The 15,588-nt window shown below is 34.4% G+C and overlaps 1 protein-coding gene across 1 annotated transcript in view; it reads left to right on the top strand.

The window, feature by feature from the left end:
* Nucleotides 1-15,588, top strand: part of LOC138699847 (probable G-protein coupled receptor CG31760) — an 856,195-nt gene that overhangs the window by 348,007 nt on the left and 492,600 nt on the right. The window contains exon 3 of the mRNA XM_069826037.1: nucleotides 5,457-5,600. Coding sequence (XP_069682138.1) covers nucleotides 5,457-5,600 — 144 coding nt within the window. The remainder of the gene's footprint in view (nucleotides 1-5,456; nucleotides 5,601-15,588) is intronic.

A 15,588-nucleotide genomic window follows, 5' to 3' on the forward strand; every position in this document is an offset into this window, starting at 1 on the left:
CGACGTGACTCCTTATGTAATAACTAGATAGCAGCATAGTAAACCTGGCAAAAGTTGTTACCGTCAAAGCCTATAAGGCCGAGCAATCTGGGTACATAAAGAACTAGGGTCTCTGTCACCTCCTAGGGCAGACTTGGAGAACAGGGCGACAATCGTGGCGTTGCGTCACTCATCGGATATGTCACTCACCCATTCCTTACATCCCCTCGTCATTGACTGGGTAGGGGAGGGGATTTGTATTCAGTGGACTGTGGATGGGGAACTAACGCTTTTCCCATGATTTCCACCCCTCTCTCGCCAGTTCTGTATCCCTGTCCTAGGATGTGACCCTTCCTGAGCTGTCGTGCCATAGATTTAATTTATCCAATGTTCTCTTGATACAAATAAAAGATTCGACATGATTATATCATTTCGAAAATCAGTGTGTTTTCAAAATGCACTTCATAATGAAAGAGTCTCTTAAGTTCAAATTATTATTAATCAACCATTTTAATAACTAATTATTAATTATCTAACAATAAGTTAGAGTATTTTTTATATTCACTATTAAAGGTTTATTTTTTAAGTTATATGTCATATAGCCTAAGATATTTGATTCTGGCTGAAGAGAATACTTTGATTTTACGACTAACTCGCGGACAATACAAATTTGGAAACAGGTATGTTGAATTAAATCAACTTGGAATGAGCCAAAGGTAAGCCCTTCAATTGGAAACTTTAATTTTTTCTTCCTACTTCGATCGTACTTCAATTTGCATTCTAATCCTCACTAACTTTTCCAATTCAAGACTTGTACCCTAACCCTACATTAATTGTAGCCTAGACTATGGCGAACTCTGAGTATAAGTTACAAACAGCTCTTTTACATTACATTCCGTAGCGAATATAGTTGAAAATACGCATGAAAGAAACAAGAGGTATTGATTTTAAAGAGGATATGTGACTAGCCATTAGAACAAGAGTCGAATAGAATAGTCAAACATTAAAGTTATCACAGTAGTATAATTTCATACTATCAAACAGATGATGTAATTAAATTAAACTTCATAACTTCCAACAGTCAACAATAACATTAAAACCAACTTCAAACAGAAAAGTTAGAATTTTTACAATTTCAAAATAACATAGAGTAACCATCATTCCAACATAAGTTTACGGATCAGAAACAACTGTAACATCACCACAAAAAATAATACAGTTTGTCGAAATGAAACTTTGAAGACCAATAGCGGGAAATAGTCTTCTTAATGTTCTGAAATTGAGCGTTTAACTGGGTCATCATCATTATCACTACTGCATCATTATCGCTTAGTGCACTAAATACATTTTTGGCCGATCGTCTTTTAACAACCTTACATATGTTGTTGGTAGGTCTTGTAAGTTAAACTTACAGCACAAGCAAGTAAATAAATAAAATCAACTTTTATTTATTTACTTGAACGTAACGAAATATCAGTGTCGCGCACTACTATGTGCTATGAGGAAATAACTAAATGTCTTATTATACCTGTACTCTTCTAATTTGTCCACACCTGTGTAGTAACGGTTAGCGCGTCTGACCGCGAAACCAGGTGGCCCGGGTTTGAATCCCGGTCGGGGAAAGTTACCCTGGTTGTCGTTTTTACCGGGTTTTTCCCTCAACCCAATTTAAGAAAATGCTGGGTAACTATCGGTGCTAGACCCCTGACTCATTTCATCGGCATTTCACCTTCATCTCATTCAGACGCTGAATAACTTAAGATGTTGATACAGCATCGTAAAATAACCTACTTATAATATTCTCTTCTAAATTAATTTATTGGAGTGGAAATTTGTAAGAAATCAGGAATTAATTTAGATAAGACGTAAGCGTGGAAACCATTTCTGACGACTTTTTGTTGTTTCTTTGAACGCCACAGTTCGAGTGGTGGCTGAACGGAAAAACATCCATGGAGAAAAATATTTATTCAAACAGTAACCTATATCCGCAGTCTAGTATATATAGTCACGAAGCTCAATAGATAGTAAATATGCATCCATAGTTGCTAATCACTAGGATCGTTACTATCGCCTCATTACAGACAATGCGAAATAGTACCTGCACAGTCTATTGTTTCTAGTACCCTGATAAACTCAAGCTTCGTGACTGTATATACAAGATTGTGCTATACTGGTATGCAAATTTATTTACACTGATGTATAATTAATCTGTCACCTACAGACATTTTCTATATGCCAGTTTTTTTATATTGATGTATAATTAATATGTCACTTACCTACTTCATTGAAGGCAAAACTAAACTTTCTATAATTTATTTTATTACAACATTTTCACAATCGCCGCTGAATAATGACAGATTAATAACATTTACCGACAAATACGAATAATAACAAAAGAATGACACCAATCGACAAATAACAAACGGCGATCACACATGAAAATGTTAGCGTTCAGAAACAAACTATTTATCTAAATTAAAAATTGATAATAATTTATTTTTTATTAAGATCGGCCAAAAAATAGTAAGCAATACATGTGTTAAGTGAATAACAATCTCTGATATAAAGAAGGCTCGTCTTCTCTAACTTTTCCTCGATTCTGTTATAATGCACTTACCACACTTGTATCCCGATATAGGCCAGCTATTTAATAACCATCATTGGTAGATGTTTGCTGTGACGGACTGACCTGATAGCTGATATATATATTACGACCAACATTATAATACTTTAATGTTTCCCCATCAACTCCACGCTTTCTTAACAGAAAAGCGACAGGTCCTTCACATGATATAATGGTTCTCTCCAAAACATAAACGCAGAATATGGCAAAGACTTAAATTTCCCATGTGACTATTTTTTTTTAACTATTAATGTAAGTTGTGCAACTTCCTTGACCCACTTCTTTTCCTGTTCATCATTTTTTCAGTATTAATAGAGTAGGCGGTATTAGTAACACTATACTCTTCGAGATTTTGACGGAAACTTACGACATTCCTAATAAAAATGATGCGACATTGTCTTAGAACCCTTTTGCTTATGCTAAGATATAAAGTATTATTCATTTAAAATGTGTGTCAGAAAGTAAAAGGTATCACAGTATTTAACTGTTCTATGACACCGCTAGATTTAACGGTCTGAGTCAGAGAACACTGCTTTGTACATGAAAAGTTTCTAGTGTTATGAAAACAGGGCTGTACACTATTAAACATAACTTAATTATTCTCTATTTTGCACCGATTGCAAGTGAGATAATGGCCGGTGTGGATATGCCCCGAAAGTTCCACACACAATTAAATATTGAGGTTATGAAAACCACGAAGTATAACAAATACTAACGCTTATAGTGACAACCTGACGATTACACTATACACTAGAAAGCGATACATTATTTAAAAAATTTGTTCATCGTTACAAATGTGACTATAAATTTAGATTATATTTTTATAAACATTTTATAACCCAAAAGTATTCTGCAAAACTCTTTTAAATACACTAAAGTACGCACAAAAATAATTTCCAATTTTGTAGCAAACACGACGGGCCACTAGAATGACCCGTGGCTTTTTTCACAGTGACTACTTGGGCCACTAGAATGACCGGCCGATACCAAAAGAATTAACCACAATTTTAGCTTTTCAATGTGTTAATTTTACAAAATCAAGGTGCATTAATTAAATAGGAATAATACATTCCATTCTTCTCATTTAAGTAAATGTATGAAAATAATTTAACGCTATCGTCTGTATACTTAACCCTATTTAGTTTAAATTACATTTTATGCTGTATTTCTCTCACTGTACAATCACTTATTATGAACAAGCATTTTCGTTACATATGTAATCGAGTATGTTGTAAACAAAAATTGAATTTCATTATTATTATTATTATTACTATTATTTACTTATGGCTTTTAAGGAAACCGCAGGTATATTGCCGCCCTCACATAAGCCCGCCATCGGTTCCTATCCTGAGCAAGATTAATCTAGCCATCATATCCCACTTCCCATAAATCCATTTTATATTATCCTCCTATCTACGTCTCGTCTCCCCAAAGGTCTTTTTCCGTCCGATCTTCCAACTAACATTCTATATGCATTTCTGGATTCGCCCATACATGCTACATGCCCTGCCCATCTCAAACGTCTGGATTTAATGTTCCTAATTATAGCAGATGAAGAATACAATGCGTGCAGTTCTGCGTTGTGTAACTTTCTCCAATCTTCTGTAACTTCATCCCTCTTAGTCCAAGTATTTTCCTACGCACCTTATTCTCGAACACCCTTAATCTCTGTTCCTCAAAGTGAGGGTCCAAATTTCACAACCTTACAGAACAAACGGTAATATAACTGTTTTATAAATTCTAACTTTCAGATTTTTTGGGATCAGTCGGATGACAAAAGCTTCTCAACCGAATGACGACAGACATTTCCCATATTTATTCTGCGTTTAATTTCCTCCCGAAAGTAATTTAAATTTGTTACTGTTGCTCCAATATATTTAAACTTTTCCACCTTTTCAAAGTATAAATTCCCAATTTTTTATTTTCCATTTCGTACTAAGTTATGGTCACGAGATATAATCATATACTTTGTATTTTCGGGGTATACTTCCAAACCTATCTCTTTACTTGCTTTAAGTAAAATTCACGTGTTTTCCCTAATAGTTTGTGGATTTTCTCCTAATATATTCACGTCATACGCATAGACAAGCAGCTGATGAAACCCTTTCAATTCCAAACCCTCTCTGTTATCCTGGACTTTCCTAATGACATATTCTAGAGCAAATTATTATTATTATTATTATTATTATTATTATTATTATTATTATTATTATTATTATAGGCACATTTTCTAAGCTGTGTTAAAATGATACCGATGGAACAGGTGACTAAAATAAGTACTAATTATTCCAGCAGCATGACCTTCTCCTTGCGCATAAACAAGCCACTCTCTCTTAATTGCCCCTATGCAAGACAAAGATCTTCCAATTACGATGGCGACTGTTGGGAAACTTTTGTTGGTCATATCTTTCAGCTAAGTAGGCGCTTTAACCTGATTCGCCGAAAATTAAATTAATGTCTGCCAGGTCCGCTTTCGTATAGTACTCCATCTCAATACTGACAATGAGTAAACAGAGTAACTTGTCTTCCATGCAGACGTAATAACTGGCACCAATGACCTTCAGCTAACGCCTCCAAAATCTATTTAACATTAACGTGGCAGCCATTGTAGCTGGTTTGCCTTACCTTCCAACTATGTTCCGAACTTCTCGGGATTCAATTAGTGTCATGAATGATGAAATCACCACCTATCAGCATACTACCTTATCCAAAAATATTTACCTTGAAACCCTCCCCACTCTAACTACTACTACTATTGAAGCCCAGTTTAGCTGAGACAGTCTGTATTATCGCTATTGTCGAATAGTTACTAAAACGTTTTACTATATATATATATATTTTTTTTTTGTTACAGTGTATTCCGATTCCCGGTCTGGGTTTTCGGCGCGGAAGCTACAAATGTTTGTGCCGACGAGGTTTCTACTTTCCTGACGTCAAGGCCACGCACCGTTACTATAACGGCACGGTGCTAGAGGAGGAGTACGAGAAATTGCTTATGGTGAGTAATGATTAATTAATATATTTTTGATATATCTCTATAATTAACACATTTTTATATTATTATTATTATTATTATTATTATTATTATTATTATTATTATTATTATTATTATTATTATTACTACCATGCCTATTTATCCAGTATATGTATGCAATCTAATGACCGTTTCGGCCACTTTCTTGAGTAGGCTACTTTGAGTAGGCCTATATATAAGTGCAAAATGTTTTAAAATATGTCATACAAGTAGAAAATGGAGATGCTTCAATGTAATATATATTGTATACAATTTTTTGTTGTATTTCTTACGATTCAGTAAATAGAGTCTTTATATGGAAGATAATTTTATTTATACATAGACTTATGTAATACATATTCAGTATTTTAGAGCTTTAGAATATTTTGTACTAGCCGTACCCGTGCGCTCCGCTGCACCCGTTAGAAATAAATATAAAGTAATTACATAATTAAAATAGGACATTTGATCCAGGGAATATTCGTGTTTGATAGAAGGATAAATAGTTTAATATGTTACTTAATTTAAATTGTATTTAAAATATTAAAATGCGATCATTTTGATCCAGAGACCACTCATTTGGTGCAATGACAATTCCTTTAGCATGTTTCTTAATTGTTATTACCAATTATTTTTGGAAAAGCTAAAATTAACAAAAAAATTTTGGCTACAGATTTATTATTATGTTTATAGTATATTATATTATATTATGTAAAAAGTGTGTTGATAACGGATGTACTCGAATTAGAAAGTTTTTAATTTGTTGTGGGAGCTCTTGAATCTCAGGAGGAACAGCTTTTACAACAGCGCAACATAATCTGCTTGGCTCATTATCCAATTTTTTTGCATTGCATTTATTGCATATATATTTTATGTATTTTAACACGATTCAATTGAGCATAGTTAAAATTTGAATTATACCATAATGGCTTGCTAAGCTAACGTACTATTACTGCATACGAAATCAATACACTCTCGTTGTTCGTTAATTCTCTGAGATAAAAATGAATATATTCATAAACATTATTTTAAGAAATACAGGAAATGAATATACAGAATAACCTATCAAGTTTTCTGTGCATAAGAAGCTATTTTAATCTTACCTGTCCTCAATTCACTCACAAGTTACTGTAATAACATTATAGCATTATGTCCATCCAGAGAAACTACACATTCCAATGATGAAATAATAATTAATTATACAAATCGGTTAATTTAGCTTCCGATATTACTTCATGCAAACACAGAAACATTGTCTGTAGGCTATGTTTCATAGCTTTCGATTGTTGTGTCCAAGGCCCCTTATAGACGAAGTCATTTGTTTTTTATTTCAATACACCGCCTTAGATGGCACTTATTTTAATTTTAAAACTCATTTATCTCATTAAATATCAGTCCTATCAAAATTTTTCAAAGAATAAACCTTACCAGAAATCATTTTTAAAGAATCTTTTGTTATGTAACATTTTTCACAAAAATCAATAATAAGCGAGATATTTCGATTTATTTAATTCAGACCCCCTTATAACCCCCCTTTTAAATAATGTATTTTGAATGCCATATAGCCTAAAATCTAAGTTACAACGAACTTAATTTATATTCCAATTTTCATCGAAATCGGTTCAGCCATTATCGCGTGAAAAGGTAACAAACATACAGACAGACAGACAGACAGACATACAAACAAAAATTAAAAAAAAAGCGATTTTCTGTTTCAGGGTGGTTAATTATATATGTTACGACTAATTATTTTTGGAAAATCGAAAATTACCAGAAAAATTTTGGCTACAGATTTATTATTAGTATAGATGTATTGAAGTAGATATTAAAAATGCTGTCCTCCCTTACGCAAGCATGTTTCGGTGCCCTATTGAACTATATCATGGGGAAAGAAATTTTCTCATGAAATTTCGGCCAGTGTATGGGACCGGTGCCCAGTCAGCATCGTGATTTACTTGGGGAGCTTCGATAGGTAGCGAAATCAGGTTGAGAAAGCCAGCTATATCGGCTCGAAGGATCATCATGCTAACCACACGATACCTCCATTCTGGTTGCATGATCGTCCACCTCTGCTTCGGTATGAGGGCGTGAGGCCAGCAGTCGGCTGGTCGATCTAGGCCCTTCACGGGCTGTAGCACCATGGATTATTATTATTGAACTATATATTGCAAGATATAACATGCACCATCTAGGTCTATACTATTGCTGCTGCGTGAATTCATTCCAAAAGTTGGTTTCTATCTGTCATCATGGAGGTATACACCATGTTGTTCTTACGACCCCAAAGAAAAAATCCTGTGACATTAAATCAGGGTACCTCACTGGCTGTGAAACACAGGATCTTCCATTCCAATCCAATGTGCAGGAAAATTCTGATCGAACCACTGACGTAACGCGGGCGTGTGAAGTGCAATGGAGCGTCATCTAATTGGTATCATATTTGTTGTCTGTATGTAGCAGCAAACCGTGTAAAATTATGCGAATATAATTCAGATAAAGGCTATGAAACTTTTATGACTCAACTATAATGACTTTATCATGTTTCGGTGCTTTGATATTTACTAAACCACAGCGAATATCGGGGAACGCCTTTTGAGCGACTCCAAATTTTCATGTGTTTCTTCTGAGCGTCTTGGAAGATTTAGTGCGGTAATTTTTGAATGGAATATACAGACTGTACAGAAGAACTGTCAGTAATTCCACAATAGTTGGATGTATGTTTCGTTTATCACAAGCGTGATGCAGAAAAATTAAACAACGTGGGTGAAGTGCTAGTAGCGAAGCGCGACAGAATTTTTTGGTGAACTGGCCTGAAGGCAGGAGATCTAGGCCATGCTTTACGTCGCTAAAAGGTAAACGAAATGCGGAAACGCTCCTGTTTTTAATTAACTAAATTCTAAATTGATCTTGGCCCTTCTTCGAAAATGTTTGGGAAAGCTCAGCTTACTCTGCCTACCCTGACGCTTCGCCACGCTTGAAGTGCATTGTATATGGACTCTGAAAGTGTATATGATAAATGGCTTAGACATATATTTGGCCCATCCTTTTTAGATCCATGTGGAGTAGGAGATTGTTTTGCATTTGCTTTTAATGAAGATGGCCCCCCTTCTCCTGCGGTAACATTTTTAAGTGATTATTTAGTTGAAAACTATACTTCAGAAGAAGCAACATTACCTCCAAGGTTATGGATAAACAAAACGTTTGATGATATTCTCACAACAAATACATGCGAGTCATTTCATAGCATTTCGTTCTCCTCACCCAGCCATTTTGACATTTTTAGAATTATGGAAAAGTTTTCAGACACAAACTTACCTAAAAATCGATTGGGTGAACGATGTTTTGCGAAGAAAATCCACAGTGAGATCAGTGCTACAAGAGCTTCAGAAAGATGATATTACGGAATTGTATAATAAAGATGGTGTATTAATTACGGACGAATTTGAAATAGCTCAGGAGTTTAATAATTATTTTTAAAATATTGGCATTGAAATTGCTTCTAGTATAAGAACTAGGAAGAGTGGTAATATTTGTAATAATATGAAACAACTACAGTCTTCTATGTTTTTGTTCCCTGTAACAGAAAGTGAAATAATTAAACATATTACCTCATTAAAAAATAACATAAGCCCTGGTGAAGATGCTATACCCTCCAAAATATTTAAACTGTTCAGTATTTTCTTGGCTAAACCGCTTGTTCATGTATTTAATTTGTGCTTCTTACATGCTAAATTTCCAGATAAATTGAAAAATGCTATAATTGTCCCTATTTTCAAATCAGGAGATAAAAAATGCATGAACAATTACCGACCAATATATTTACTCTCATGTATATCTAAACTCTTAGAAAAATGCATAAAAAGTCGTCTATTAAATTATTTGGACAAATACAACATACTTTCTTCAAATCAATTCGGTTTTAGAAATAAACTTGGCACAGATGACGCTATTTCATGTGTTACAAACAAAATCATATGTGAGTTAGACCGAGGGAATAAATGCTTGGGTATATTTTTGGATATTCGAAAAGCATTTGATACCGTTAACCATGATACTTTATTAGAGAAATTAAACTTGTTAGGCATTAATGGTCATGTTCTAAGTTTATTTAAGTCATATTTGAATAACAGAAATCAAGTAACTAAAATTGATAATGATTTTAGTTTTACTCAAAACATAAAAGTAGGGGTCCCTCAGGGCACAGTTCTTGGTCCAATTTTATTCTTGATTTATATAAATGATTTGTTATTAACAGATTTACGCAAATATAATGGGGTTATATATTCATATGCAGATGATACCGTAATTCTTTTTGGTGAACAATCTTGGGAAGGCACTTATATTAATGCGAATAATGGATTACAGGTAATTAAAGAGTGGTTTGATTCAAACGCTCTTTCCTTAAACACATCCAAAACAACTGTTGTTCCATTTTCACTAAGGTCCAGTGGTCTTCAATCTCCTCAATCTTCCTTTAGGCTCAAAATTCATCATTCAGATTGTTCTTCTCAAAATTGTGATTGTCCCATATTAACCGAATCCTCAGAAGTTAAGTATTTAGGCATTACGATCGACCAACACTTACGATGGAACAAATATATTACATATTTATGCAATAGATTACGTAAAACAATTTATATCTTTGTTATACTTCGGTCATATTTACCAATTAATATTTTACGTCTCATTTATTTAGCTTTATTTCAATCCATTCTCCAGTATGGAATTTTAGGGTGGGGAAATGCTTGTAATTCTAATCTCACTCACTAATACTTATTCAGAAAAGAATCATTAAAATATGCCTTAATAAACCAATTGATTACTCATCCGAGCTTTTGTTCACTGATTTTAATGTTTTGAAAATTAAACAGATTTATTATATTGCCTTATTAATCTTCATACATAAAAACCGTAATAAATACAAATTGTATCATCATAAATATGGAACTAAAAGATCCGATTTTATACGACTAGAGGAACCAAAGTGTTTCAAAAGCACAGCTCTGAGCCATGGTACCTACTTTGGTCCAAGGTTATACAATAAAATAATTCATAAATATCCAGATTTGCAAAATTTTAGTATCAGGAATTTCAAAAATAGCGTTAGGAATTTAATTTTTAAAGAATATATATTGATTTAATATGTATATGTATTTGTATGACTTAAATTGTTAAAATTGAAATTGTATTTTTAAATTTAATTTAATCCTGTAATTTTTTTTCTTGACCCAGTTTGTGTCAAAAAATTATCTTTTTGTTTATCTTTGTGTTTAGATATCTCCCTGAGCATGAGTTACTCCTTCAGGGAAGAACTAAGATTGTATTTCTGTCAATGTTATTTTATTAACAATAAACAAAAGTCATTATAGTAAAAATTTAATCTCACCCTACCAGTAGGCCCTTTTACATCCTTTTTTTAAACAAACCTGTAGCAATGTAATTTGCAAAGAAAATCGGCTAATACTAAGTATGCAACTTTTTTTATCAATATACAATATTTTCACCAAATCAGTAATTCAAACTGAATGCCTTTCATCGTAACTTAAACATCGGTTTTGATCACTGAGAATCCTAAGTAACTGAACATGGAAAGGAAAATGTTGAGAGTTCGGGGTACAATTTTAATTTTCCATAGTAAATAATAGTGGCTCAAAAGAAACCTATAACTTGGCTCAAAAGATTCTGTTGTCGCTCAAAGTTACGTCCCCACGAATATGAGAAAAGTTTATATAATTGTGTTAACGTGTTCTATTCAAGAACTTCTCTCACTTTCTATGTCTCTGATTCTGTCTTTTGAAACATCCTGCACATAATTCCGTTTTCTGTCCATTACGAAATCATGTACCAACAATTTCTGTAAGAATTTACTTAGCCACCGGCGCAGCTCAATCGGCTGAGGCGTTCCTGCCGATCCGGAGTTCCGCTAGGGCGTGGGTTTGATTCCCACTTGGACTGATTACCTGGTTGGGTTTTTCCTAGGTTTACCCCTACCGTCAGACAAAGATCAATTAATCCATGACAAATCCTGACCTCATCTCTCCAAATACTATCTCACTATCTTCAAACCCATTGACAATACACAAAATTTTTCTTTTTACTTTATTATACACATATCAAAAATAAAAAATCCCAAGTTTAGTAAATCAATACCTCTGATTGAGGTTCAAACTGATAACTCTATCATCAGGCAGTACATCTCACATGATGACGATATGTGTCAAAGGAAGAACAATTGTTTGTATACATCTTAAGTCTGATTAGTGAATTATGTTACTAGTCAGCGATGTATGGAATCGAGGGGGGAAAAAACTGGCCACCCTACCCCATTATCTCCTGTCATAGTTACCTCATGAGTGACACCTGATTATTAGTGTCATGAGATTCCAACCTGTCTTCGGACAGTTTGCAAAAAAAAAAAGTATATCAAATTTCAGACACTTTATGTTGATAAAAACATATTAATTATGAGCTGTCCGTTCAACTGAAATTGTTATATTTTTTCGTTACTTAATGACGATTAATGAGAATATTTTTAATTCTACATGAAAAACTCCAGTTTTTTAAGCTGCTTTTGAAGAGTATCTGCTCCAAATTTGAAGACATTCAATCGAAAATTATGTAGCATTAAGTATTTTGAAAGTATAAAAAATGGAGTTCAAAAGGAGAACGCACGGACTTTGAAATATGACCGCTCAGTCTATAAAATTGGCCATACATTAGTAGAAATGAATCGGCCATTAACCAAAGACAATATTTATGCAAAAATACTAATTTCGATTTTCTTTTCCAGATTTTGATAAAATATTTCACTAGGGTTCCCCATTAGTTTTTCAGATTTAGTTTATCGTACAATAATTATGTGATTTGGCCATTTGTACTACTTCAACATATCGTATTACACCCATTTAACAATATCAATTGTCAATTCCTTTTTAACATAAGAAAAGTGATGTTTAGTGCGTGCATACTCATTACCAGGCTTCGAGACTTCGGACCCAATAGAGCAGTTCAGTGGGAAATCCGCATAACGACGTACTGAGTATAGTGGTAAAGCGTACAGTGGGTGGGGATATTGTAGAATGAATGCCAACAAATACGAAAAGACGGTTGCAAAATTCAAGAGACTAGCACACACTCTTCCTCTACCTCCTGAGCCCGTTGTTACTGGATGGGGTACATGGCTTAATGCAGCTATTTATTATGCCAAACATTCCTGTACAATTGTGCAGATAATCAACACATTGAGTGAGGACTGTTCTGCTTTCAGAATAATTGAAGCTCTGGATTTGAAGGTTCTGACGAATAATTTGGTTTTCATACAAACCCATTTTCAAACTGTGTCCGAAACTATTACATGGTTAGAAAAGTCAGAGTAAGAGATGCCGGAAGCCCTCAAATTAGTTGAGGAAATGACACAGAGAATTAATGAGACACCAAGTACACCGGTTACTGAACGTGTAAAACAGAAGTGGAAATCAATTTTATGTAAAAATAACGGATATGGAATTTTATATAAAATAAACTGCAAATTAGTGGATATAGAGTTACCCGAGAATAAAGGACTGTCTCTTAGAGGCTGCAATGATGTTAGGTTTTTTCGTTTTGCTCCTATCACGTCATACGACGTAGAGCGCAGCTTTTCACAGTACAAACTTTGTTTAGCAGATAATCGAAAAATAGTTACGTTTGAGACACTGAAAATGCATCTTGTAATACATTGCAATTCGGTACTGTAACTACACTTCCTAAAGACGACCAATAGGATAAATGAAGAAATTAAAATTGCTACATGTTTATTTTCACCATTAACACTGTGTATAATTAAACACAAATGGCTATAAAAGACAGGAGAATAAATGCTTTTCACATTCTTCTGACATTATCATTGTGTTATGTATACGTATTTACTTTCAGAAGGTACATATGTGTGTTTCCCCATACTACCGTACTCTACTCTAAACAGCTACGTTGTTACCTGAACACAGCTCTACTTTTCGCTACCTGCAGCGAGTCAACAACCTATACTACATGCACAGTAAACTTATTGTATCGAGTCCCAAGTCTCGAAGCCTACTCATTACATAAGAGATAGTAAATCACTAAGAAGCGTACATGACGTATTGTAAAGTTTAAAAAGCACTACAAGAACAGAAGGACTGAATAATTCTTCCCTTCGACATTGTGGTAGTAGTGGTGGTGATTGTGGTATTTTATTTTGTATTACAATGGTACTATCCGGCAGAACGAACTTGCGACGCGGAAAGTATGTGCTACAACACGCTGTGACGTAATCATATCGTTACTTGCACAGTCATCGAGTCGACTGCAGCGCCCTGACCTACAAGGCCAGGTCGGAAGCTGGTAATACATTGTGTGAACATTATTGTTATACAACGACCTTATTTAATACAATGAATAATATTTACAATGCCGTTGTTTATTTACAAAAATTACATTACAACTTACACTGAGTTATTGTTAGAGATGCTCGTTAGTCACTTGTCACATTGCGTGAGGCTTGACATTTGATAACTGTGCTACGCTCTTGTAAAAATGAGTCCAACTACACGTTACTGATTACAGTTTTCGTTATAATCAATTTAAATCAATAACCGGATCGGGACTATGGGAGGTATAATATAATCATCGGAGTAATATGCTCAATGTATTCTACGAAATCATCTATATGGAATGCATTATTTATTATTACCGCTAATTAATTGCGTTTCATTGCAAATAATTGTATGTATTACTCAGGTAAGCGGAATTTAGAACTACAAACAACGTAAAATAGAATTACAGAACAAGTTAAAACAAATTACGTTACTGGCATTGTTTATAAATGAACTGAAATATATTAAGCATATCAATATTCAATTCGATCGGGTTTTTATCGGCTATAAATTTTGTCTTTTGTTCTTCTCCCAAACTTTATAATGGAATTTTTGGAATGATGATGGCCAATACAGAGTGTCCCAAATCATGTATACACTATTTGAAATACTATTTCACAGCAAAGAAATGAGATAGAAATATGATTTTTGCGGTTTATGATTCAGAAGGTAGTGGGCACATGTTCATCTGTTTATAAACAAACATGACGGTGAAATTACCGTAAGTGGATACTGTAATGTTATTGGAAAGTGGAGAATGTTGCTGAGGTTCAACGACGTTGAAGGGTTGAATTTGAAACACAACCATCAACAAGGTTAACTATCACAAGATAAATTTGAAGTCTACGTAACGGTGGAAGATGTTTTCAAAGGGCTATGCAGAAGAAAGAGAAATTCTACCAATAACGATTGTGTTGATGCAGTCATGCAGGCTTTTGCACAGTCCCCAAAGAAGTCAATGAGGCAATGTTCTCGTGAGATTTGTATCGGCAAATCCAGTGCTCATGGAATTTTGCGAGCTCAAAAATGGAAGCCTTACATTCCGAGACTTGTCCACGCACTAAATGAGGACGATCTAGAGATGGATAGGACGTAGAGGAAGTGTTGCGGAGTTCCTGCCTCGATCTCCTGATTTAAGCCCTCCAGACTTCTTTTTATGGGGAGCTCTAAAGGACGCAGTGTACGCCACAAAACAACAAACACTGGAGGAACTGAGAGTTCAGATTGAACATGCCTATAATGATATTCCATTAGCAACAATCCAGTTGGTATGTCGCTTTGTTCTACGTCGTTGTTGAGAGTGTACTGTGGCGGAAGGGGGCTATTTTGAACATGTACGGGCTTAAGGAATACAAAACCGCAAAAATCGTGCTTCTGTCTCATCTCGTTGCTGAGAAATAGTATTTCAAAATCTGTATACATCAATTTGGGAGAGACTGTATGGGTGAAAGGAAGGATCCCGAGAAAAATCCAGTTGCGGCCTTGCATTGCCTTGCCTTGCCCGTTACAAGTGACACTGCATTTTTCAAATGAAATTCGTTTTGTAACTGAAGATAGTTTCTTCCATTTGTTAAATCCAT

This window comes from Periplaneta americana, chromosome 5 (genome assembly GCF_040183065.1).
Source record: "Periplaneta americana isolate PAMFEO1 chromosome 5, P.americana_PAMFEO1_priV1, whole genome shotgun sequence".
In the NCBI taxonomy this organism is placed as follows: domain Eukaryota; kingdom Metazoa; phylum Arthropoda; class Insecta; order Blattodea; family Blattidae; genus Periplaneta; species Periplaneta americana.